The sequence below is a fragment of the Rhineura floridana genome, chromosome 3 (genome assembly GCF_030035675.1).
Source record: "Rhineura floridana isolate rRhiFlo1 chromosome 3, rRhiFlo1.hap2, whole genome shotgun sequence".
Classification (NCBI taxonomy): Eukaryota; Metazoa; Chordata; class Lepidosauria; order Squamata; family Rhineuridae; genus Rhineura; species Rhineura floridana.
Genome location: NC_084482.1, coordinates 39560169 through 39583827, shown reverse-complemented (window position 1 = coordinate 39583827; position 23659 = coordinate 39560169). Strand labels below are relative to the sequence as shown.

The 23659-nt window shown below is 42.9% G+C and overlaps 1 protein-coding gene across 1 annotated transcript in view; it reads right to left on the bottom strand.

Annotated features, from left to right (window-relative positions):
- Nucleotides 1-5500: 5500 nt before the first annotated feature.
- Nucleotides 5501-23659, bottom strand: part of C1QL4 (complement C1q like 4) — a 32850-nt gene continuing 14691 nt past the window's right edge. The window contains exon 2 of the mRNA XM_061621769.1: nt 5501-5680. Coding sequence (XP_061477753.1) covers nt 5501-5680 — 180 coding nt within the window. The remainder of the gene's footprint in view (nt 5681-23659) is intronic.

Sequence of the window (23659 nt, the reverse complement as noted above, 5' to 3'; positions counted from 1 at the left end):
CAGGTATATTCCTCGGCAGCACTGATATGCTACATCATGTGTGTGCAATTGCTGGCATATCACATACATCGGCATGCACAAAAATGTTCATCGTTAGGCAGACAGCTCAGTGTGCGGAAAATGCCATGTGCGTTTAGACCACTCTGATGCTTGGAGCATGCACCTTGACTTGTTGAACATGGGGGCAGTCTAGCACATGTGATATATAAATGCAGAATAAAATGTGTGAGCTGATGACACAGGTGGCAGGTTCTGTGTGATGCACGCAGAGACATCCTGTCACCTAGTCTGAATGATGTGTGTGAAGATATGTGCATTTATACTTGCTGCTCACACAAACCATGAATCCTTCTGCCACTGTTGATAGCTCCCGGGTGGAACTGGGGGGTGGGGAAAGCAGTGGGAAACTGGATGAAGTTCAGGCAAGAGCTCAGGGGAAGCACTTTCTGCTATGGAGGAGTTGTCAGCCAAGGATGCTAAGCGTCCTCAGGGGCATTGTTAATATGTGGCTATATGAGCCAGGAGGGAATTTAGAGAAGCTGGGGTGGGCTTTTTCATTGATAGGCTGCAATCCACATGCTTTATGTCATTGATTTAACATACTTAAAGAATATATGTACCTTCCTAGGGGACCACTTCATGCACCTGGCAAAATGGGCACTGGCCCATGAAAACCCATGCCACAATACATTTCCTAGCTGTCACCCTATGGCTACCCTATGGTCATCCAGATGTTGTTGAACTACAACTCCCATCAGCCCTAGCCAGTGGTCTCGGAATTTGGGAGTTAAAGTGCAGAGGGCCACACATTAGCCACCCCTGCTTCAAGAGGACAACCCAATTGGCCGTGTGGAATTTGAGACTGATTTTGTCTTTTTCTTCCTTCTACTTAGTGCTGCAAATACATGAGCGCTCATATACCTGGGATAGCAAGTAAAAGGAAACAGACTGCAGTTTTGTTTAAACATGAGGATGCATTAAAAGAAGGTGTTACCCACACACATACACATCCTACTGTTTGAAGTGGAGCAGTCCCCTCTGCCATCTCCAGATTCTTTCACTTCATTCTTCTGGGTTAGATCATACCTGAGAGAGGTTGCACTGGTGCGTATGAGTGGATTGTTGAGGAAGGTAATAAGAAATATGTGTACTTGACTTGTGTGTGTGTGTCTGCTTTTTTTTGTTGTTGTGAAAAAAATGCATATTTTTTAATGTAAATTATCAGTGTTCCATGTGATTTCCCCCCCTGTTTATCACACCTACACATTGTTACGAATGCATCAACTGAGATGAAATTACGAAGATAATTACATAAAATCAGGGGGGAAATTCAGCCCCAAATCCATGCCTATTACAACCACAGCCTGCTGCAAGAAATCAGTCCCGGTCCAAAAAGATTCAGTCGGAATCCAGTCCTAAGTCTGGTTTAGCAGATGTTCTCCCCCATCCCTAATACAGAAAGCTGAGATGATCAGGACTGAATTGCAGACAACCAACAAAAAATTCTGTGCATTTTCTGAGCTTGGCTCTGATGGTTTTTATTAAAGAGTTCTGTGGCAGTGTGAATAGGCTGAAGAAAGACGTTTCTTATAAAGGAGCATTCTGTTGCCTGGAAAAACGTGTGTGTGTGTTTTCTGTATAGGGCTTTGCTCATGTGAATGTGTCTGTATGCATGCAAGTGCTTCTGGGGCTGTGTATGTGCATGTAAATGAATGTTTTAGTACTTGGTAAATATAAATATTTGCATTCAGCTAATGCAATGTTCATTGAACTGACACCAGCAAAAGACAAGATGTGAGTCAAAAACCAGCGTATCTTTATTAACAGATAAAACACAGATTCTGATCATTTAAAGACACAGAGTCGAGTGGTCCCAGTGGCATTCATGTTCCTGGCAGCAAAGCCATCCTGATGCTGAGTTTACAGCCATGCCCTGGGGCCTCTCTGGCAGGTTTCTGTCCATAGTATGTACTAGGCACTGTCCAGATCCTCCACGGATTTGAAAAGGGCATGCATGCAGTGGGGACTGTGCAAAATAGCAAGGCTGCAGGAGGGTCCAAACTGCAGCCACCAGCAACAGAAGGATTTTTTCCCCCTGTCCCTGGAAGGACAAGGAACAAAGGAGGCAGATGGGAGATAGAAGCAGGATGGGGTAAATTTTTTGAGGAGACATAAATGGTGGTAGTACAAATGTACAGATAATGTGTGTGGTATTTTTGTGCGCTAATACATGCGCACTTACATACTTGTGTGTGTACATATATATATTCATTATAATTTTATATACATTTTAGGTACTATAAATAATAATGTACATAGTTTGCACAAGTAAATTTGTGCATGTGTTTTTACGGCATAAATGTTTTGATGTGCTGGCTTTGTGAGTTCATGGATGATCTCCATCTCATAGCTTTCCATCTGTTTCACTTCATGGTTTCAACCCAAACAGGTACACCCTCAACTTTAAATGCATGCACACACAAATACACACTTGTGTACAGATGAATAATGGTGTGAAGAACTGCATGCGTTTGTGGGCACCATCACAAGCAGGCACACCTTCATGTACTTAATAGGACTAGAAAATTTTCAAAGAAGCCCCAATTTTCTAAATTTTATTTTGGGAATGTGGAATTTGAATGAATTCATTATTGTGATCTGACATTGGCTCTCATAAATTTTCTCTTTCTGACCCCAGCCCCCAACTCTGCACAGAGACATCCATTTTGGCTTTCACATGTACTGTACATTTATGCTAGGGTCTGAGATGCCAGATACCACATGCAAACTAGAGCTTAGCAGCAGCTTAATTTGACAATCCTAACGCATGTACACATCTATGGATGTGTACATATAAGAGGTGAGAAGTCATTGGTGTACATCTTGATGCATGAGCATCATTGCATGTGCACACGGTCACACACATGGAAAAGAGGTTTACAGATCTATAGTAGGTAGGCATAGACGGGTGGAATGAAAAGGCCTTTCTTTTGTCTTTAGAAGATGGTGTCTGTTGCTAGGCAAACCTACAGTGAAACTTCACTGTTGTCTGTCTGTTTCCCTTCCTTATCACGCTTATAGTTCTGGACCCCATTGTAAGGGAAAGGGAAAGCCTTATGTATGATGTGGAAAGATAAGTTTTTATCCAGTCCTTTTGTTTTAATCCGCTGCACTTATCTCGGTTTTTATTATATTGTGTTTTTCTCATTATGTTTTATAATTGGCTTGAATTGTTGCTAGCCGCCTTGAGTGGCATACACGGGTACCAGAAGGACAGGAAATACGTTTTTAGATAAATACATTAAAATTGTGTGTGTGCAAGCGGAGGGATTAGGGATGCATGAGCGTATCCTTATGGGGGGCTTCGTTGCTCAATGATAGAGCATTTGCTTTACATGCAGAAGGTTCCTGGTTCAATCCCCGGCATCTCCAGGTAGGGCTGGGAATGTCCTCTTCCCCAAATCCTGGAGAGCCGCTGGCAGTCAGTATAGACGACACTAGCTAGATGGATCAATGTTCTGGCATGGTATGAGGCAACTACTATGTCCCTATGTTTATTGGGTATGCTTTTAAAAAATTGAGTATGCTTTGGAGAGACGGTGTGGTTGCCTTAATGTAAGTTGATGGGAATGTATATTTTTAATAGATAAGCTCTATGGGAGTTTGTGTCTAGGTTGCAGTACTGCCCTAAGACATTTGGTTACCTAGAGAAGAGCTAAAATGGTGGTGTCTCCCCACACTTGCACAATTCACACGCCAGTTCTTGAATTCCTCTTCCCAACCCCCGTGTCCTTGACCTTCAAGGTGCCACCTGAATAAGGTCACGTCACTCTGCTGCATAGCAGAGCAGGTCCTGTTTGGGTGCACTGTTGTGACACTGTTTCAGATGGTAACTGAAGTTGTTGTGGTGCACCTTGAGTTGCATGTGATGGCTTCATGGTGCACTTGGAGTGCGATTCAGGGAGTTCTGAAAGGGGGAAGTCAGGCATTGTAATTTGCTTTCAGTGCTGCTGAAGTAATGGGCGTGTGGGTGAATTTTACCAATACCGGTACATCCTAAAAAATCTAGTTATGATGATGCATGTTTTGGTGGTGTACTATTTGGGGGAAGGTATGGTTTTACATGGCATGTAGTGCTATAACAGGTCATTAACAGGAAAATGCAGGTCTTCTGAAAAAATATATAGGGATCACCATTTGCGGCACAAAGATTTATGACAGAGACTGGTGCAGTTGTCATTGTCCCCAGTGCAGGCAGGGTGAGCTCAGTGAGATATTTACATACCAAGGTGCAGAGGCCCCCATTTGTCTCAGCTTAAGGTCTATATATGAATAATATCTATATATCTTCATGCAGGTGAAGAAAGGATCATCATGTGGGCAGCTGCCCTGACAAACCTGTGGGTAAATGTACAAAAGTAGGAGGAATCAAGGTTGACACCCCACCCCCCCGGTTGTACAATACATCAAGAGTTGCTGAGGCACTGGCACCTGTTTAACATAGAAGAGGTTAGAGGTTTTATTAGGATGCTTTTCTCGCCCCTTGCTTCAATGGAGCAGGCTTAAACTGTGAACTTTGCACTACACAACACACTTAAAAAAATTATTCCTAACCCTCCCTCACTGCTGACATGCAACATCAGAGTAAAGAATATATCCACCCCCCCATATATGATTACGATATTTCCTGGGGTGGGGGGCACACACTCCTATGGATGATAAGAGTGGCAAAACTAAATCCAGCTATAATTGTGCCCCCCAAAGACCTTCCCATTGCCTTTTTTCTATTAAGTTATAGTTAATACAGATCATGACTTCTGCCTCTACAGCCAACTAATTGGTCTGTGGAAAATATACATGAGGCATCTTCGAGTCAGCAGCGGGATTAATAAAGAGTAGGACTAGAAGAAGAGAAACCCCAGTTCAAATCCCCACGAAGCTCACTGGGTGGGCCATGGGGCACTCATTCATTATCTCTTGGGCCAATCTACCTCACAAGGTTGTTGTGAGGGCAAAATGAGGGAAGGGACAACTGCACTAATGAAACTTTCCCTCTTAAAATCTTTCCACCTTGGAACTAAGGAAGCAGCTGATAAAGAAATGGACCTTCCAGAGCCGATCTCCAGCGGTTTGGGCCCGATTTGCCATACATTGCCCTTCCTTTCAAAGCAGGCATACTCCAAATCTGGATTTTGTCTCTTCTGACCAAGCCACCCCCACAATGATATTATGCTACTCTGTATCCACCCCCTCCCTGATTTCCCCATGCACCATAAATCCCTTAATCCTCCCACCTCCTTGCATCATCTTAACTCAAGCGGGGAGGGCAAAATCACTACCTCCCCAAAGTTTCTGTTTCAGTCTCTGTTGATTGGGGACCTTGCTGAAAGGACCTTCTGGGTCCAGAGAGGTGGTAAAGCAAGGAGAATAAAAGCTGGCCCAGAAGGGAAGGGTTTGGGTAGGGGGGAAAAGGAGGAGGGGACACAGGAGCCAAGAGGACTCAGTCCGGGTAGATGATGAAGCCAGAAAAGGTGCTGTACTTGTTGGTGTTGCCCCCATGCACCTTCCCTCCGTCCAGCTTGATGAAAACTTCGTCACCCACATCCAGGTGTAGGATCACACTGTTGCTAGCATAATCGTAGTTCTGGTCAGCATCCTGGGCAATGGCGCTGGCGCGGACCTGGAAGAAACAAGAAGAAGTTAGGAAGCAGTGGAAAAGGACTGGTGGGAAAGAGCAGGAGCAGTCCCTAGGCTAGCAGTGGAGACACTATGGCCCCCTCCAGATGTTGTTGAGACTCCAGCTCCCATTAACCCCAGCCGGCTATGGCCAATAGTCAGGGATGATGGGAGCTGTAGTCTAGCAACATCGGGAGGGCCGCATCCCTACCTCTAAGCCTTTTAGCCGTTCATAAGCGAGGTCCTGGCCTGCATAGTCCCCTTAAAATGCACAAGTAATCTTAAAGACTGTAGAAAGAAAAGCTAGACTCTGCAGGCTCACTGACTGGCACATTCCACGTCTTTGTGCACTTCTGCTATCTGTGGGGAAGGTAACAGTGCACTGAAGCCATGGCCACTGAATGCTGTCTAGATGTCCTGTATATCAGTTTGAAGCCAGACTATAATTTTTAAGAGAGTTGGAAAGTAATTTGAGAGAGGCTTTTCTTCTCATAGTGTGTTTGTGTGTACATCATGTACACATTTCTTTTGTCCCACTATGGGGGAGGGGGACAAACAGGTTTTGAAGGTTTTTGGAACAATACAAAAAAATGGCCAAACCTGTTTTCCAGAGGCAAATGTTGGATGAGTGTATGCGCTATAAGAAGCGTTTCCTTTTTCAAACTTTCTTCAATTTGCCAAAAAACAAAACAAAAACCCAAACCCTCTTGCCCCATCTCCAGTAAAAGTCAACTGCTTCCAGGTGCTGCCATCTTCTCTACTTGAACTGCCCCAGCTTGTAAATGGGACAGAGGAAAGGGAAAGGTGGCAAAGGTACTTTTTAAATGCTGAATTCATGTTCTGTTGGTGACCTTGGCTGCTTTGCATCAGGGGTGGCCAACCTGATCAGGCTGGCGGGTCAGATTCTTATCTTCCTTACCATTCATGGACCATATTGGACAAGTAGGTGGCCCTGCACATCGCTTCACGCTGCCATGATGTCTGGTGCTGATCATCAAGACTTCAAAGCACCACATGGGGCTTGCAGAGAGCCCTGCGTGGTGCTTTGGAGTACTGCTGATCAGTGAGTATAAAGTTACTGCCTGTCAGCTGATGGGTGGTGACTTCAAGCCTACTTTCTGTAGTTTTTGGTTGTGTGATTAAGTTCCTCATGGCTTGAAATTCCCACAGGATCATATGACATCAAGTGTAGCAGGGGAACATGGTCTGGGGAAACAGCTTCCCAGGCCAGATTTGGTCCATGGGATGGAGGTTCCTCACCCTTGCTAAAACATGTGATTCCTGAATTATAGTTTGGTCTCTGAGGATATTTTCAGCTTTCAGCATGGCTTGCAGCAGGGGAGGCATACTCTTCTGCATGAAGAAAAGCCGAATTCTATGCCTGGTATAACTGTATGCATGCTTTTTCCTATGTTTGCCTAATAATGTTATCTAATTTTCTAATCATGGGGAGGATCCAGGAATTGTGTAGCGCCTTGAAGCTTCCACTCCTAAAATTATTTATTCAGCCACCACTAATTCCATCTAGGGTTGCCAGGCCAGAAGCATCCCAAAACCTGAGATTTCAGGGGCGGGCCTGAGTGATGTCATGGGGGTGGGCCCGAGTGATGTCATGGGGGTGGGCCCGAGTGATGTCATGGGGGTGGGCCCAAGTGAAGTAATTAAGCATGATACATTAAGCATCAATCACAGTTGCTTGGAGCATACAATTAAAAAAAATTTTGATTGGAAGTTAAGATAGAAATCTTAGCTAAAAGATGGAGCCTGGGTAGGGAACATTTAATCTAGCCTATTTGCTCTCGGCAAGAAAGGTTTAAGTGCCTTCAAGCCAGACCAGTCACCAGAAGGCCACTGTAGGAAGAAAGGAACCTAGTGTTGTGGGGATTGTTAGATGGGAGCATTCGGGAGTAAAGATGGATGCCCCGAAGGCTACAATTCTACACACACATACTAAGGAATTAAGCCGCATAGAACTCAACAGGACTTACTTCTGAGTAGATATAGTTTGGATTGTGCTGTTGGTAAACCTTGACTAGGGATCCTCTCCAAAGACATCCATATCCAAGCAGGGTTGGCAACCCCCTGCCTGGAATGTCCTGGCCTTATCTTTTAACATGGCTGCTCCAAACTTCTTTATAGATTTGGCCCTTCACTTCAGAAAGAAGTCTGAGAAATGAGTAAGAGTAAGAAGATTCTCTACCCTTTCTGTCTACCCTGTGAGCTGCTATAAACTCACTTTGACAGCCAACCCAATTCCAGTGAGTAATAATTGACAAACACACATGGTTTGGTCTACCTTCAAAGGCAGCAGCTTGGGAACAAAAATTGCAGCCATACTTTCAAATATGTTAATTCTCTTTTATCACTATTGGGCAAGAAACAAATTGCCATGCAACCAACAAGGTGCATCATCAATGGGTTTTAGGGGGTTGAGCTGAGCACATGCAACCACTGCTGTTGCTTCTATGGATGTAAGGGAGTGAGGTTAAAGGTAAATGATACGCAAACAGAAAATGAAAAACAAAAGACAGTGATGCTTTCCTAAATGCAATACCATACTAACCACAACAAGATTCCTATGAGTAAGGCAGACAACTTAGCATCTCACAACCAGTCAAGATTCATAATCAAAAACCAAAACTAAAAAAATCCTGGCAGCCAATCAGTTAATGCAGAATGCTGCAGCATGATTGTTGACATGAGTGAGATCCTAAATGTAAATGTACTGCCTTCAAGTCGATTCCAACTTATGGCAACCCTCTGAATTGGGTTTTCATGAGGCTGAGAGGCAGTGACTGGCCCAAGGTCACCCAATGAGCTTCATGGCTATGTGGGGATTCGAACTCTGGTCTCCCATGTCATAGTCCAACACCTTAACCACTACACCACACTGGCTCTCTTGAGAGTGAGATCCTTACCATAATACCTTTGCTCTGAAATCTGCATTGGTTCCTGATTTGCTACCAGGCCAAGTTCAAGCTGTGCTTTCCATGCTATGGGTGCCACATAGTGCTTGTTCTGCTCTTGTAAGAAATCAGTCCTGTAAAGTGGCAGCATTTTGGATACTCTGTTCATAGGGTTTTCGTGGTAAGAGGTATTCAGAGGTGGTTTACCATTGCCTTCCTCTGACTTTGGACATATATCATACTTTGCACACATAATGAGAAGACATGATTCACTAGAAAAGACAATAATGCTGGGAAAAACAGAAGGGAGTAGAAAAAGAGGAAGACCAAACAAGAGATGGATTGATTCCATAAAGGAAGCCACAGACCTGAACTTATAAGAACTGAACAGGGTGGTTCATGATAGATGCTATTGGAGGTCACTGATTCATAAGGTCACCATAAGTCTAAATTGACTTGAAGGCACATAACTACAACAACAACAAAGTGGCAGCACCTACGCTTTGGAACTCCTTGCCTACTGACATTAGGCAGATGCCTCTTTTCAGCACCTGCTAAAATCATTTTTGTTCAGGCATGTAGACGCTATTGTGTTTTTAAATCTGTTTTTAACCCATTGTTGGTTTTATTATTTTGAATGTTTTTAAATACATGTCTTTAACAGTTTTTGCCAATAATTTCATTGTTTTGATTCTTTCTGTAAACTGCTTTGAGATTGTTTATAATAAAGCAGTATATAACTGTTGTAAATAAAATACATAAATAAATTTTGGAGTCACTATGGCCCTTCAGTCTGTTCCCACTTTTAGGAACAAAGGAATCTGCCTTATACTGACTCAGGCCATTTGGTACCACATAGCTCAGTTCTGATGGCATGGACTAGCATTGGCTCTCCAGGATTCCAGGCAATAGCCTTTTCCAGAAATTGAATTCTGGACCTTTCCATGCAAAGCATATGCCCTACCAATGAGCTACAACCCTTCCCCTATTTAAAAAAGCCTTTTAAGTTGAGACCTTATCCCAGTCTGTGTCTGTGTTGGAATTGCTTTTTAATATGTTTTTAAACATTTTCTTTAAAAAAAATGTTTTTAAAGATGTTTTGTTTTAATATATTTTAAAGTCTGTTTTGATTATTTTTAAAGTGTTTTTAGTGCTTTTGTTTGCTGCCCTGGGCTCCTTCTGGGAGGAAGGGTGGGATATAAATCAAATAATAAATAAATTAATAAATAAACTTCATTCACCCAACCAAAAATTCAGAATCATGCCACTTTAAGCTGTTTTGCAACTGTTTGTACTTGTTTTATGGTTATTGTTTTTAAAGGGATTTATTTCTTATTGTGGGCTGTCTTGGTTTCCAATCACCAACCCTACCTCACAAGGTTGTTGGAAAGAGTCCACACACACACACACACACACACAGACATACATATGCAGGTATAAAAATACACCCCATATAATAGTTTATTGTCAAACCAGTTGGTCATTGTAGAACATTTTTAAAAAATCAGTATTAGTTTCCTACATAATAAAAACTGTGATACCTAGGTAAACCCTGCCTAATTGCTTTAAAAATAGGACTGGAGGGGGAGAGAAAAGAGAGAAAGATTTACAACACAAACACAATTCTTTGCTGTGTTTACTCAAAAGTCCCATTAATTTACAGCACAATCCTAACAATGTTTACTCAAAAGTAAGTCCTAATCAGAGCTTGGAAGATTATTTTTAAAAAGTAATAAATTACAGTTACAGTTACATGGCCCCAAAAAAGTAGTAATTACCGTTACAATCACAATTGCTCTGAAAGTAACTGATTACTTTACTTTTCCTCCAAAGTAATCACTACAATTACATTTCAGTTACTTTAAAAAAAGCCTACAAGGTGCTGGCCTTGGCTGCTGCACCTCTAAGTAGCCTAAAACAACATTAAAAATAACAAACACATACAGAGGTAGTAGAATAATTATTTTAATTCATAAGATAGCAATGGTGGCGGGGACAGATCCCCTGAGATGCAAAAAAGTTAAAATACTGCAAATGCAGCACAGTAGCCAGAGAGGGTAGTGGAGGCCACTTTGTGTGCCAAGTGCAAACACAGTATTCACACACACACACAAACACACACGTTGTCATCGTTCACCTCCACGGTTCTTTACCTCCATTCTGCTGCTGCCTCCTTCTCCTCCTTTATCCATGTTCTTGACCTCCGGATCCTTTTTCCCTCCACTCCATTCTTCACCACTATCTGTTTTTTAAAATAATTGTTTTCTCCACTCCACCCCATCTCACTCTCTGCCTCCTCCCTCGTCGCCTCCTACCCATCCACAGAGCATGAGGAAAGAGCGACACTGCACAGAAGCCCAGTTTGAGGAACATGATTTTCATCCACAAATCAAAGGAGCAGAAGACTTCCCTTGCTCCCCCCCAAGTAATGCCCAAAAGTAATTCTGGAAATGTTACAATTACTCCACAAAAGTAGTAAAATTACTCGACTTCCGGGAAGGGTGACTTCGCTTGTGCCTGCTTTTGAGACGGGCTCCCGCTTCAAAAGAAGCTTATTCAGATATAAATCAGTCAGAACATTTTTATTTTGACTGATGAAATTTCTCCCGGGCAGGGAGAAACGTAGAGATCAACCTCAAAAGCCTGTTTTTGTTGGGAGGACTGGATTTCATTAATTTATGAGAAAAGGTCCAGCCAGCAATGCCGGACGGACTTCCGAACAAGCTCTATCTGTTTAATGCGATACGTTTATCTTTTCTTCAAAGAGAAAACAGACTAACAGGCAAGCACCCTTCTTTCTATTATTTTTTTTACTTGGTTTAAATTGTTGCAGCAAAAAGAGATTTGTCAATTTAATCAGCTTTAAAGAGCTTCTGGGTGAGCTATAACTCTTCTCTGTTATTCACGAAATTAACAGCTTATCTCTGTTTCTATTGCAAAAAGCTGTCCTGGAAGTGCATTCTAAAGATATACACAGAAGAGGGATTTCTATTCCGAGGAACATTATATTGTCTGGGACTATTCTCTTTTTGGTCTATTTTATTTTGACGAATCTGCTTCTTCACGACGCCGCTAACTGTTTTGATGCTGGGAACTAAATTTGTTTTGTATTCTTGAACATAGAGAGATAAGGCAGGCTGCTCTGTTTATACTGTGATGTCATCAAGCCTGGAATATTAACCCAATTGTTGCTGAAATAAGAAGTGGTTCTTCTTTATTTTTGTTTTGCTTTGTTTTCGTGGTTTTAAAAAATGGCAATCAAGAAAGTGGCTGAGAATCTGGAAGTAATTATGTTTCAGAAAATAATGGATGAGATTGAGATAACGAAACAAACCCTGCGACAGGGCAGTAAGGAGCTGAAAATTGAACTGAGCAAAATGACGCAGGAGCTTAAAGAAATAGGGGATCCTGTGAGAGAGGAGAATGAGATCAGAGATAAGAAAAGAAAAAATAAAGGGAAGATACAAGCCCTGGAGATTGGAACAAATGTGGAATTGGAAAAAGATCTGGAGTTTATGGATATTAGAAATAAAATCTACTGTTTGGAATTTAACGTTATCTCTGAAGAAATTAATGAAGATATTAGAGATAAAGTTATCAATGGCTTGGATAATCTTCTGGACTGGAATGACGTGATGGAGCTTGATATAGAGAAAATCTATGGAATTAACAGCAGCCATGTGACAATGGAAAAACTCTCAAGAGATGAGCCAGTGCATTTTGTAAAAAAGAAGAACAGAGATATGACTTTACAACAATATTTCAGCAACTTATTCAGAATTGATGGCAAGAAAATATTTGGGATAGAGGAAATTCCCATCAGACTCTTATTATATGACTATGGCTACAACAGCAAGATTATTATGGAATACTGATAATGGAAGATTGGACACTGAAATTACTGGACTTAACAGGACTATTGAAGATGGAAGATGGAATTAATAGGGATAATGGAATAATGGCTATTGAAATTATTGGACCTAACAGATTTTGATGAGATGGATTAATCGATATGTTTATTTGGACTATGGTTATGACAATAAGATTATTATTATTATTAACGAGATGGATTAATCGACATGTTTATTTGGAGAAAAATTGATAGATATATTTCTTAAAGAATTGAAACCTCTCTTTGACTTTTTGTGGAAAGAATAAAGTAATGTTTATGAGATTTGATGATTAATTAAGATAACTACTGGAGGAAAGTGATTTTATAATATAATTTAAGAGACAGGATTGTTATATATTGTAGACCTATAACTGATTTGATCTGCGACAAATGGGAAGTCAACATTTTATTTTTTTGTTTAATCATTTTTGTTTTGTTTTGCTTTTTGTCTTTGAATGTTTTATGATTTTGTTTTGTATGTTTTATGAAAATTTGAATAAAAATTATTGTAAAAAAAAAAAAAGTAGTAAAATTACTCCTAGTTCTATTACAATCAAAATGTAAAGGAATTACCCACTCGTTACTCAAAAAAGTAATGAATTACAAGTAATTCATTACTTGTAACTAGTTACTTCCAAGGTCTGGTCCTAATGAATTCAATGGGGTTTACTCCAAGTACATGGGATTAGCATTGCTTTACTCCCAGAAAAGCAAGTATTGGATTAAATACTTTCATATTGCAAAGGTTTTCAAAGCACTGCCCTCTTCAACAGCCCAGGGTCTGACTCTTGCACACAAGAGGAAAAAAACTGTAAGCCTTATTCTTACTTACTCAAACAAACTGAAAAACTCAAAACCACCATTTTCCGATGTTGCAATGAAGTCTGGGGACTACTTGGGTCAACAAATCACAACCCTGGCTTCACTTATTGGCTGCAATCCTGAAATGGCGGGGTTAGAGCTAGGAGCTGCTATAACAGATCTATTTGATTTAACAGTCACAGGGGGCAGTTGAAGTTTTGGTGTATATTTTGGAAACCAGACCACCTAGAAACTTAATTTAAAAAAAAATGGAAGCTGAGAGTCCGGAGATTAAGGTGAGTTACCCAGAGACCCAGAGTGGACCCCCCAAAAACAGAGAATCCAGCTGAAAACCAGACACCTGGTAACCCTAATTCCATCTGACATTTCACCAGGTGTTAGCCATATACTTTCAGACTTATAAATCCTTTGTTAATGAGAGGCAGGCACTTAAAAAAAATTGGGAATTGTTTGGCAGTATTAGTGGTTGGTGTGTGTCTGTGTGCAATCCTGGAATATTTGCAGCCTTAGCTTTGAGGGAAGTTTTGAACTACTATGTCAGCTTATCTTCCAGATGGCGGAGACTGATGACCCCAATGTCATAGAGGCAGTGATTCTGCTCCAGGTTTTAGTCCGAACTTTCAAGGAGCTGTCCAAGGAGCTGAAAGCTTCCAGAGCACAGCCTGTCCTACCACTGCCCTAATGTCATACATGAGAGACCCGAGAGCATTGCTTAGTGAGGGATCATCCATGCCCTTCCGATTGCAGCTTGGAAGCCTGCTCCTCCATCACCCTGCCAACTAAATGCATTGGTCTGTGGTGGCAATGCACTCACACGAATGAACACCACCACAAAGCCTGCTTAGCACTATCTAGACCTGGGCTGGGGAACCTGATACTCTCCAGTTGTTGTTAGACTTGCGTTCCCATTAGCTCCTGTTGACGTGTGTGCGTTGTTGCGTGAAACAGCATACATTACGTTGGAGTTAAGTTAAGCAAGAAACTTCTTCAGAGCATTAGAGCATGTTAAGAGTCTTTATTAAGACATTATGGCCAAAGGCTTAAGAGTAAATACATGTAGAGTTTCTTCAGTCACCCCCCTTCTGGTGCCTCTCTCTCCAAAGGTATACACAGAAGAGAACCTCTCAGTTCAGAGGCAATACACAGATAGCTTAACACAGATAGCTGCTAGAACTTTTCCCAGTTTATCGCGATGGCTACCATAGCAACGGCCTTGGCAGCCCGTTCCCAGACTGGGCAAAGACATAACTCCCCCTAGTTACAGTTTTTCAGACTTGATGGAAAACAAACTCAGTGACAGTGCGGTTCAATGGTCAACAATTCCCCCTTTTTTCCCATCATGTCTGTAACTCATTACAACAATAACAACAATACATTTCTCCAATACACCTTGCAATACAGTTCCAAATTACATCTCAGTACATTACAGTACATTTCAGAACATCTCTGTACATTTAGCTAGAACTTTATTCAATCAAACTTTGGCTCATTCCAAGCCTTGTCACCAGTTTGCCAAATTCTCCTCACACAAAGGCTTGGTCATTATGTCAGCCACCATGTTTTGTTTCTTGCTGCTCCAGTCAATGCATGACCCGTGCCACATCACAACTATGCCAGAGGTTGACTTACGACTGCTCAGCTCCCCTGCATGATCTGCATCCACAAAACATTCAAGACCTCCTGTCTTTGCTCCTGACAAAACCAGACTCTTTGTCTTCGTGCCTTTCAGATTTACGTCAAGATCTGGTTTAAATGTTTGCGCTTGTGTTTCTGGACACCAAGCTCTGAAATATGCATTCTCTTGTGCTCTAGGTGCACGTTTGCCACGTCTCTTACCCTGTGGCTTGTAAACTCGGCTGCGATGCACTCTTTCAGGCATCAGCCTCACCGCATTACATGAATACTGTGGCTGTGTGCTTTTAATAGCTGTCTTCTTACAGCTCTGACCATCATTCTCTTTCCGCCCCATTAAACTCAAGGCATCAGCACACTTCACACCCACGGACATTCTAAACTGCCCCTGTGTCATGAATCCCTGGCAGACAACTTTGTCTCTTCTCTGCATAAAACATTTTCCTCTATCAAATGTTACACAATACCCAGAATTCACCAGTTTTTGAACTGATAAAATATTATGAGCCAATTCCGGAACAAACAAACATTCTGACATTATCCCAAGTTTATTAAATCTCACCAGTCCTCGGGCTTCCACCCGTTTCTGTGATCCATCCGCAAGTTGCACAAAATCCTGCACTTCTTCTGAAGCATAAAACAAACTTCTGTCTTTGATTAATATATGGCTTGCCCCGCTGTCAACAAGCCAGTTAACAGGTCCTAAATCTTGAGACTTCTGTTTACAAACAAAGTTCACACTTCCCTGCTTCAAGCCTCAGTCCCTGGAGTTTTGCTTGACTGCACAGTCTTTTTGGAGATGCCCATGAGCCCCACAGGCATAACAAGCCTTTAACAGCTGCTGCTTGTAATCCTGTTTGCTTTCGGCTGCCTCCTCCAGTTCGGCACTTTTCTCCTCCTTGCTTCTGACAGCTTCCATCAGCTCGGCTCTCTGCGCCTCCTGCCTCCGCTGCCATTCCTGGGACAAATCCTGCAACGCGTCCCACATCTGTTTAGCCGACGGCTCATCTCTCACACACATCAGTTGAGAATCCGATAGAGCCAAGATTATAAACGCCTGCGCCCTTTGATCTTTGCGCTTCCAGGCCGCGGTCAATACCGCCGGGGGTGGTCCATCTATAATGTCCCATAAATCCTCTGTTATCAGCAAAGCCCGCATCCTCGGCTTCCAGCTGCCATAATTCTTTTCCGTCAATCTTTCCATTGGCAAGCCTCCCCCAGACAGGTTTACAGCCATGTTGCTCACCTCCATCTGGTACAATCAATCAAGCTGCCCTCTGGAACTCCGTCTGCCGTTCAGACCAGCAACTTACTCCCGTGTAATGCGCTGTGGATCTGGGCCCATAACCCCTGTTGACGTGTGTGCGTTGTTGCGTGAAACAGCATACATTACGTTGGAGTTAAGTTAAGCAAGAAACTTCTTCAGAGCATTAGAGCATGTTAAGAGTCTTTATTAAGACATTATGGCCAAAGGCTTAAGAGTAAATACATGTAGAGTTTCTTCAGTCACCCCCCTTCTGGTGCCTCTCTCTCCAAAGGTATACACAGAAGAGAACCTCTCAGTTCAGAGGCAATACACAGAAGACACAGCTTAACACAGATAGCTGCTAGAACTTTTCCCAGTTTATCGCAATGGCTACCATAGCAACGGCCTTGGCAGTCCGTTCCCAGACTGGGCAAAGACATAACTCCCCCTAGTTACAGTTTTTCAGACTTGATGGAAAACAAACTCAGTGACAGTGCGGTTCAATGGTCAACAGCTCCAGCAAGCATGGCCAACTTCTTGGGAATGGTTTCAGTTGATGCTGCCTGATGATGTGGACAAGGTGCTTGCGATGATGCAGCCAGCAACGTGTCCTCTTGACCCTTGCCCTTCTTGGCTTATTAAAGTTTGCCGAGGAGGTCTGACCAAGTGGATCCAGGATGTGGTCAACGCATCATTGCGGGAGGGAGTGGTTCCAGCCGCCTTGAAAGAGACAGTGATCTGACCACTCCTGGAAAAGCCCGCCCTGGACCCATTGGTTTGTGACAACTACCGACTGGTTGCAAATACTCCCTTCTTAGGGAAGGTGATTGAGAGGGTTGTGGTGCAGCAACTACAAGTACTTTTGGATGAAACAGATTATCTTGACCCATCCCAGTCTGGGTTCAGGCCTGCTTATGGGACTGAATCGGCCTTGATTGCCCTGATGGATATCGGGAGAAGGACAGAGGGAGTGTGACCCTGTTATTCTTACTTGATCTCTCAGCGGCTTTTGATACCATTGACCATGGTATCATTCTGGGCCCACTTGGTGAGATGGGTATTGGAGGCACTGTTTTACAGTGGTTCTGATCCTATCTCCAGGGTCACTCTCAGAGAATAGCATTGGGTGACTCTCTTTCAGCCCCCTGGCAGCTGTGCTGTGGGGTGCCGCAGGGTACCACCTTGTCCCCCATGCTGTTAAACATCTATATGAAGCCCTTGGGAGCAGTCATCAGGAGCTTTGGGGTGAGGTGTCAGCAGTATGCTGATGATACCCAGCTCTATTTCTATGTAACATCTGAATCGGGAGAGGCCGTGCAAGCCCTGGACTGCTGCCTGGACTTGGTAGTGGGCTGGATGAGGGCTAATAAACTGAGTCTGAATCCTAGCAAGACAGAGGCGCTGTGGGTTGGTGGTTCCTGAGTTCAGATAATTGGTCAGTTGCCTGCTTTGGAAGGGGTTGTACTCCCTGTGAAAGAGAAGGTCCATAGCCTGGGGGTGCTCCTGGATCCATCTTTGTCGCTAGAGGCCCAGGTGACCACAGTGGCTAGGAGTGCCTTTTACCACCTTCGGCTGGTGAGATAGCTGTGGCCGTTTCTGGACTGGGATAGCTTGACCACTGTTGTCCATGCACTGGTAACCTCCAGGCTGGATTACTGTAATGTGCTCTATGTGGTACTGCCCTTGAGGTTGGTCCGGAAGCTGCAGCTGGTGCAAAATGCGGCGACGAGACTGCTCACTGGGGCAGGGTATCTCCAACATGTCACCTTGCTGCTGAAAGAATTGCACTGGCTGCCCATTTGCTACCAGGCCAGGTTCAAGGTTCTAGTTTTGGTGTACAAAGCCCTATACAGCTCAGGACCAGGATACCTGAAAGACCATCTTACCCCTTATATGCCCAGTCGATCACTGAGCTCTGCAGGTGAGGGCCTCCTGCAGATACCATCTTATCAGGAGGTTCATTCTGCACAATATGGGAAATGGACCTTTAGCGTGGCAGCACCTACCCTGTGGAATTCCCTCCCTTTGAATATTAGGCAGGCGCCATCTCTGCTATCTTTTCGCCGCCTTTTGAAGACTTTCCTCTTTCAACAAGCCTTTTAGGTTGAGACTTATCCCAGTCTGTGTCTGTGTTAGAATTGCTTAATATGTTTTTTAATAATGTTTTTAACCCTTTTTTAAAGTTGTTTTTAAAAAAATATTTTTAACGCTGTTTTGTTTTAATGTATTTTAAGATCTGTTCTTATGATGTTTTAAAGTGTTTTTAGCACTTTGTTTGCCGCCCTGGGCTCCTGCTGGAAGGAAGGGCGGGATATAAATTAAATAATAAATAAATAAATAAAATAAGGATGATGGGAACTGGAGTCCAATGACAGTTTGGGGTGTGTGTGCAGGTTCCCTCTCACTGATCACTAATAATAGATGCATGAAGCCTGAGCTTACTACCAGTGATGCTCTCAAGGTAAGCCTTTGGGGCAGAGGTGTAGGGCTCCACTCAACAGAATGAAGTGGAGGGTCCCTAAATAGCAACAGGGCTGGCTTACTGCATTTTGAAGCAAGTGAAGTAATACACATTACCAGCTAAAGAGGAGGGTCCCAAAAGGAGTACAAGTCCAGGGTCTGAAATTCCCAGTTGCATCACTGCTTACTTATTCCTAGCAGTAGTAGTAGTATATATTTTACTTATTTAATCTATTTACATACTGTTATAGTACAGAAGTTTCTAAGCAGTGTACATAAAAATTAAAAAGTGTGCAGTGGATAAGCTAAATTAAAATTAATAATGAAAACAGAAAACTTCCTTAAATGCTTGCTGAAATAGAAAGTTTTTTGTCAGGGGCCTGAACTTCAGTAGGTAGAGGGCTTGTCTTCTCTCAGATGGGAAGGACTTCTACAGGATTGGGACCACAATACTGAATGCACAGCTTCTGGTGGATATGAGCAGTGCATCTGAGCCATGGGGGCCCACCAACAGAGACTCTTCCAAAGATCTCCGTGATTGGGCAGGGATATAAGGGGCCAGGCAGTCCTTAAGATATTGTGGACCCAAGTTGTTAAGGACCTTGTAAATGTATATAATAACCTTGAACTTGGCCTAGTAACACATGGGCAGCCAGTACAAGCCTTTAAGCATAATGTTGTATTGTAAAAGGACATTGCACTGTCCGTTACTATGTGGAATGCACCAGTTTGTCCCTTTAATATTCCATTTGTAGCCCCTTTTGGAGGTTTGAAAGTGTACAGAAGTAGAGCTATGTATTAGCTTCAGACTATGAGCTATGAACTCTCTCACAGGAGGTCACACATCTTTTGTTTGTTAGGTCATTTGTCACAAGACTAGAGATGATTCATTCAACGAGTGTGCTTCTCCTTTGAAGTATCCTGTGATGTGGTAGTGCCAACTATGGACCATTATTAGAGATGACTTATAAAACAAGGCACAGAGACAGAGACAGCAGACATCAACCATCACACATCCATAGTACAGACTATGTGCAGGCCTAGGGGAGGGCTGCTGGACTGACCCATAGGAGTCCCCTTTCCTTGTAATACTATGGGAAAGGCGGCCTCTCTCTATAACTGAGATGGGTAAAGTATTATCTGCTATGAAGGGTCTGAATGTAATACTGAAGTATAATCTGGTATCTTAAATAAAATCCACATTAATTAGCACAGCTGGTGTCAAACCTTATTGCTTATCTGACTTCATAATAAAAGAACTTCTGCCCCCACCAACAGGCAAACTCAAGGGGGTGAAAGAACAGGTGTTATGTGCTAGTGGTAGCCTGTCTCCACCAACAGTCTAGGCACAGCATTTTGCACCAACTGGAGCTTTTGCACCCACCACAAGAGTAGGCCCACACAGGGTGCATTGTAATAATCAAGCCTTGAGGTTACCATTGCATGAATCGCTGTGGTCAGGTATCCCTATACAAGAATGGCTGTAGTTGGTGTACCAGCCGTAGTTGCTAAAAGACACTCCTAACCACTGAGGCTAACTGAGACTGAAGTGACAGAGATGGATCCAGGAAAACCCCCAAACTACAAACCTGTTATTTCAGAGGGAGTTCAACTCCTTTCAGAACAGGCAAATGGCCAATCTTCTGGACATGAGAATGACCCACCCACACTGCCTCCATCTTTCCAGGATTCATGCTCAGTGTACTGGCCATCCAGCCTCATTCAGTCCATCGCTATGGTCAGACAAATGGTCCTGATCATGCTCAGCCTCTTCTCTCTGTGTGTGTGTACTTTGCACCTAAAGAAGCCAAATCATGTGATCGAAATAAATTAAGCCAATATTGCCAGTCAGCTACATTAGCCATGTGGAGAGACAAGGAGTAATATGATGCTCTGAGCCTGGGAACTCCTCCTCGAACAAAACTCCTCCTGGGTTTTGAAATGTCATGATGCAGTCAGTGCTTGCCTCTTGTGAATCTTATGTCCTCAGTATAGGTTAAGACACTTTTAAAAACCCAAACGTTAACACTGACATGCTTGGGATGCTGGATGCTGTTCCAGGTACAAAATTCTGCACTTGTGTGGTGTGATCAAACACAGCTCTGAGCATACCAAGCAGCTATTAAACAAGGAGAAGTAGAGAATAATTGTAGACTGCCGATGGGTAGCAGTGATTCGCAGATACAAGCTGGGGCTAGTTCAGGCATCTGCCTGTACATCCTAAATGGCCATTATTTCAAAACCCTATCCCAGGTACGCAAAGGCCTCCAAGAAATATAGTCCTTGGATCTTTCACCTGAGATCTTTTTTGCTTTAATAGCCTGCAAATCCAAGACAGTATTATTTTTGCTACATCTGCATATTAGCGGAAGATGATAGCAGGTGGCAAGGTTTACTATTAATTCTGGCCAATTGATTTAAGGGGGGGGAACCAACTTGCTTTAATGTGTGGAAACACCTTCAAGCTGTAAGCCTGTGTACCTACATGTAAAGTCTGTTAAACTGAGTGGGACTTACTCCTGAGTAAGCATCCCTAGGATCAGGCTGCATATCTGCTAAGACATCTTCTTCACGGCTGTTTGTTTAGTATTTTATTTTCTTACATTTACATCCTCTGTCTTTCTTCCATCATGGAACCCCAAGACAGCATTCATGTGGTTGCCAGGCAGTCAAGCATCCAGTCAGTGACCTGAATCAGAGCTCCTTAGTTTCAGTAAGGTGTCGACCTCAGGGGCTTTCAAACCATGCCTTGAGACAGAGGAGGCAAACTTGAAATGCTGCCTTTAAGAATGCTGTTTTGGAGTTATGAGAAGGCATATATGGCAAAGGCACATTTGCCCAAGAGCATCAGGTGCCTGAAGATTGTGCCTTCCTTGCACTTTTCTGCAGCCTCTTCCCTACAAGATTTCATGCTGTCTTAATACTTATAATGCTGCTTGTTGGTTTACTGCTTTCTTCTCGAGAGGTATACAAAGGAAGCCTTCATTCAGCAGCTAACGGTTGTGAGCAGTGTGCCCTCACCCCTTCCTTATGTGAGCCACTCCACTGGATTTGGAGAATCAATCTGACTTATAAATAAAGCATGAAGAAAGATTAAAATGACCAGGAATGTTTACCTAAGTGAAAAGGCAATTAAGAGACTCGTTCAAAGTCCATAAAAAATTGCACAAGGAAGAAATCCTTGCTTTGAACACAAGTTGAAGCTGCTTATGTTCTACAAAGTCAGGCAAGAAGGAAAAATTCTGACAAGGTTTTAACACTATCCTTCCCAGGCATCAGTTCTTCTACCCTTGAATTCCCCAAAAGCAACAGGGGTCCTGCATTTTTCTGACATTCACATTATTCATGTCACTGCTACCTAGACTCAGTGGAAGAGCAAGTGCCGTGCATGCAAGAGGTCCCAGGGTCAATCCCTGCCATAGGACCATAGGAAGCTGCCCTATACTGAGTCAAACCCATTGGTCCATTTTGCTCAGTACTGTCTACACTGACTGGCAGTGGCTCTCCAGAGTTTCAGGCAAAGGTCTCTCCCAGCCCTACCTGGAGATGTCGGGGATTGAACCTGGGACCTCCTGCAGGCAAGGCAGATGCTCTGCCACTGAGCTATAGTGACATCTCTAGGTAGGGCTGCAAGAGACCCCTATCTGAAACCTTAGAGAGCCACTTCCAGTCAGTGTAGACAATACTGAGCTAGATGGACTGATGGACTGACACAGGCTGTATATGCACTCCTTTTCCTTTACATCCAGTGTCTTCCCACTGCCGGTTTGGGAAGCAGTATATGCATGTAATTAGCCACAATCCATATATATCCCGTATCTATACTGTCATTTCTTAAGAAATACTGCAATTTGATGCATCTTACCCCAAACCAGGTTCAGTCCAAATTAAGAAAAAGAACCTAGCTGATATAGAGAGAGAAGGATGGCACGGGCATAGCAGGAACTGGGGTGGGATGCTGAGCTGTATATGCAGAGGAGCCTGTGAAGGATGACATAGCAATGCAAGAATACCTGGGAAGTACAGGATGAGGGACCTGAATTCTTTATTGTGGTAGTTAAACCATATCAGTTGGGTGCAAAGTTACAGGCCTGTTTTCTTGATTGCAACCCCCCCCCTACTAATTGACGCTCAAATGTGTTTTAATTCAGACACCAAAAACCTTGGTTTCTCTTTTTGAAAAATGAAATTGAATATTTGTGAGGAACAAGCTGGGTATGTATGCTTTCCGTCTGTCTTTTTCCCCCCTCCCCCAGAAAAAGTCAAGAAGACAATCTTAAACAGCCTGATGGGTTTGGGTAGCTTGGAAAAAAATGTGCAGGGAATATCAGCAATTTTCTCCTCCGTTGAAATGTAATTAATGCATATTGTATTCATTCTGTTTAATTACATTTGTATTTTTAATCATTCTGCTAATAGAACTTATGCTGCTTACTCATTCCTTCCCCCCCCCAACACAGCTGAATTCAGTTTGCCAACCTGCTACACGACTGGGTGTACACATATACAGACTGGGACATGCAGAGGCCTCTTATGCCCACCCAAATTCACACCTTTCTGAATGTATATGGTTTAAACTGTTTTTAATATTGCTGTGACCTCCTCTGGGACTTTCTCATGAAAGGCAGGTGATAAATCTAATGATGATGATGATACGTACATACACAGACACTTCAAGAATACCCCCCTGCACAAATTGAATTCACATTCACATGGGCATCTGCCTCCTACTTTCATCTGATCATGATCACCCTCCTGTCCTGATTGGTTTGGAGTACAAGTCTCGACAGGACCCATTTGTAAAACAGGTGTTTTTGCCCTGGGAAAATTATGATCCCAACAAATAGAGGAAACCTACTCGCCACCCCTCTCTGTAACAGCTCTTGTGTTTTGTTTTAAGTATGCAAGAATGTACAAAAGTCTAACATGAGTAATAATGCTGGCCTCAACCTACATCTGAAATCATTTAAAAAATCCAAGATGGAGAACGCTGTGATAGTTTTTAAGCTTTCTGTGGGCTCATCC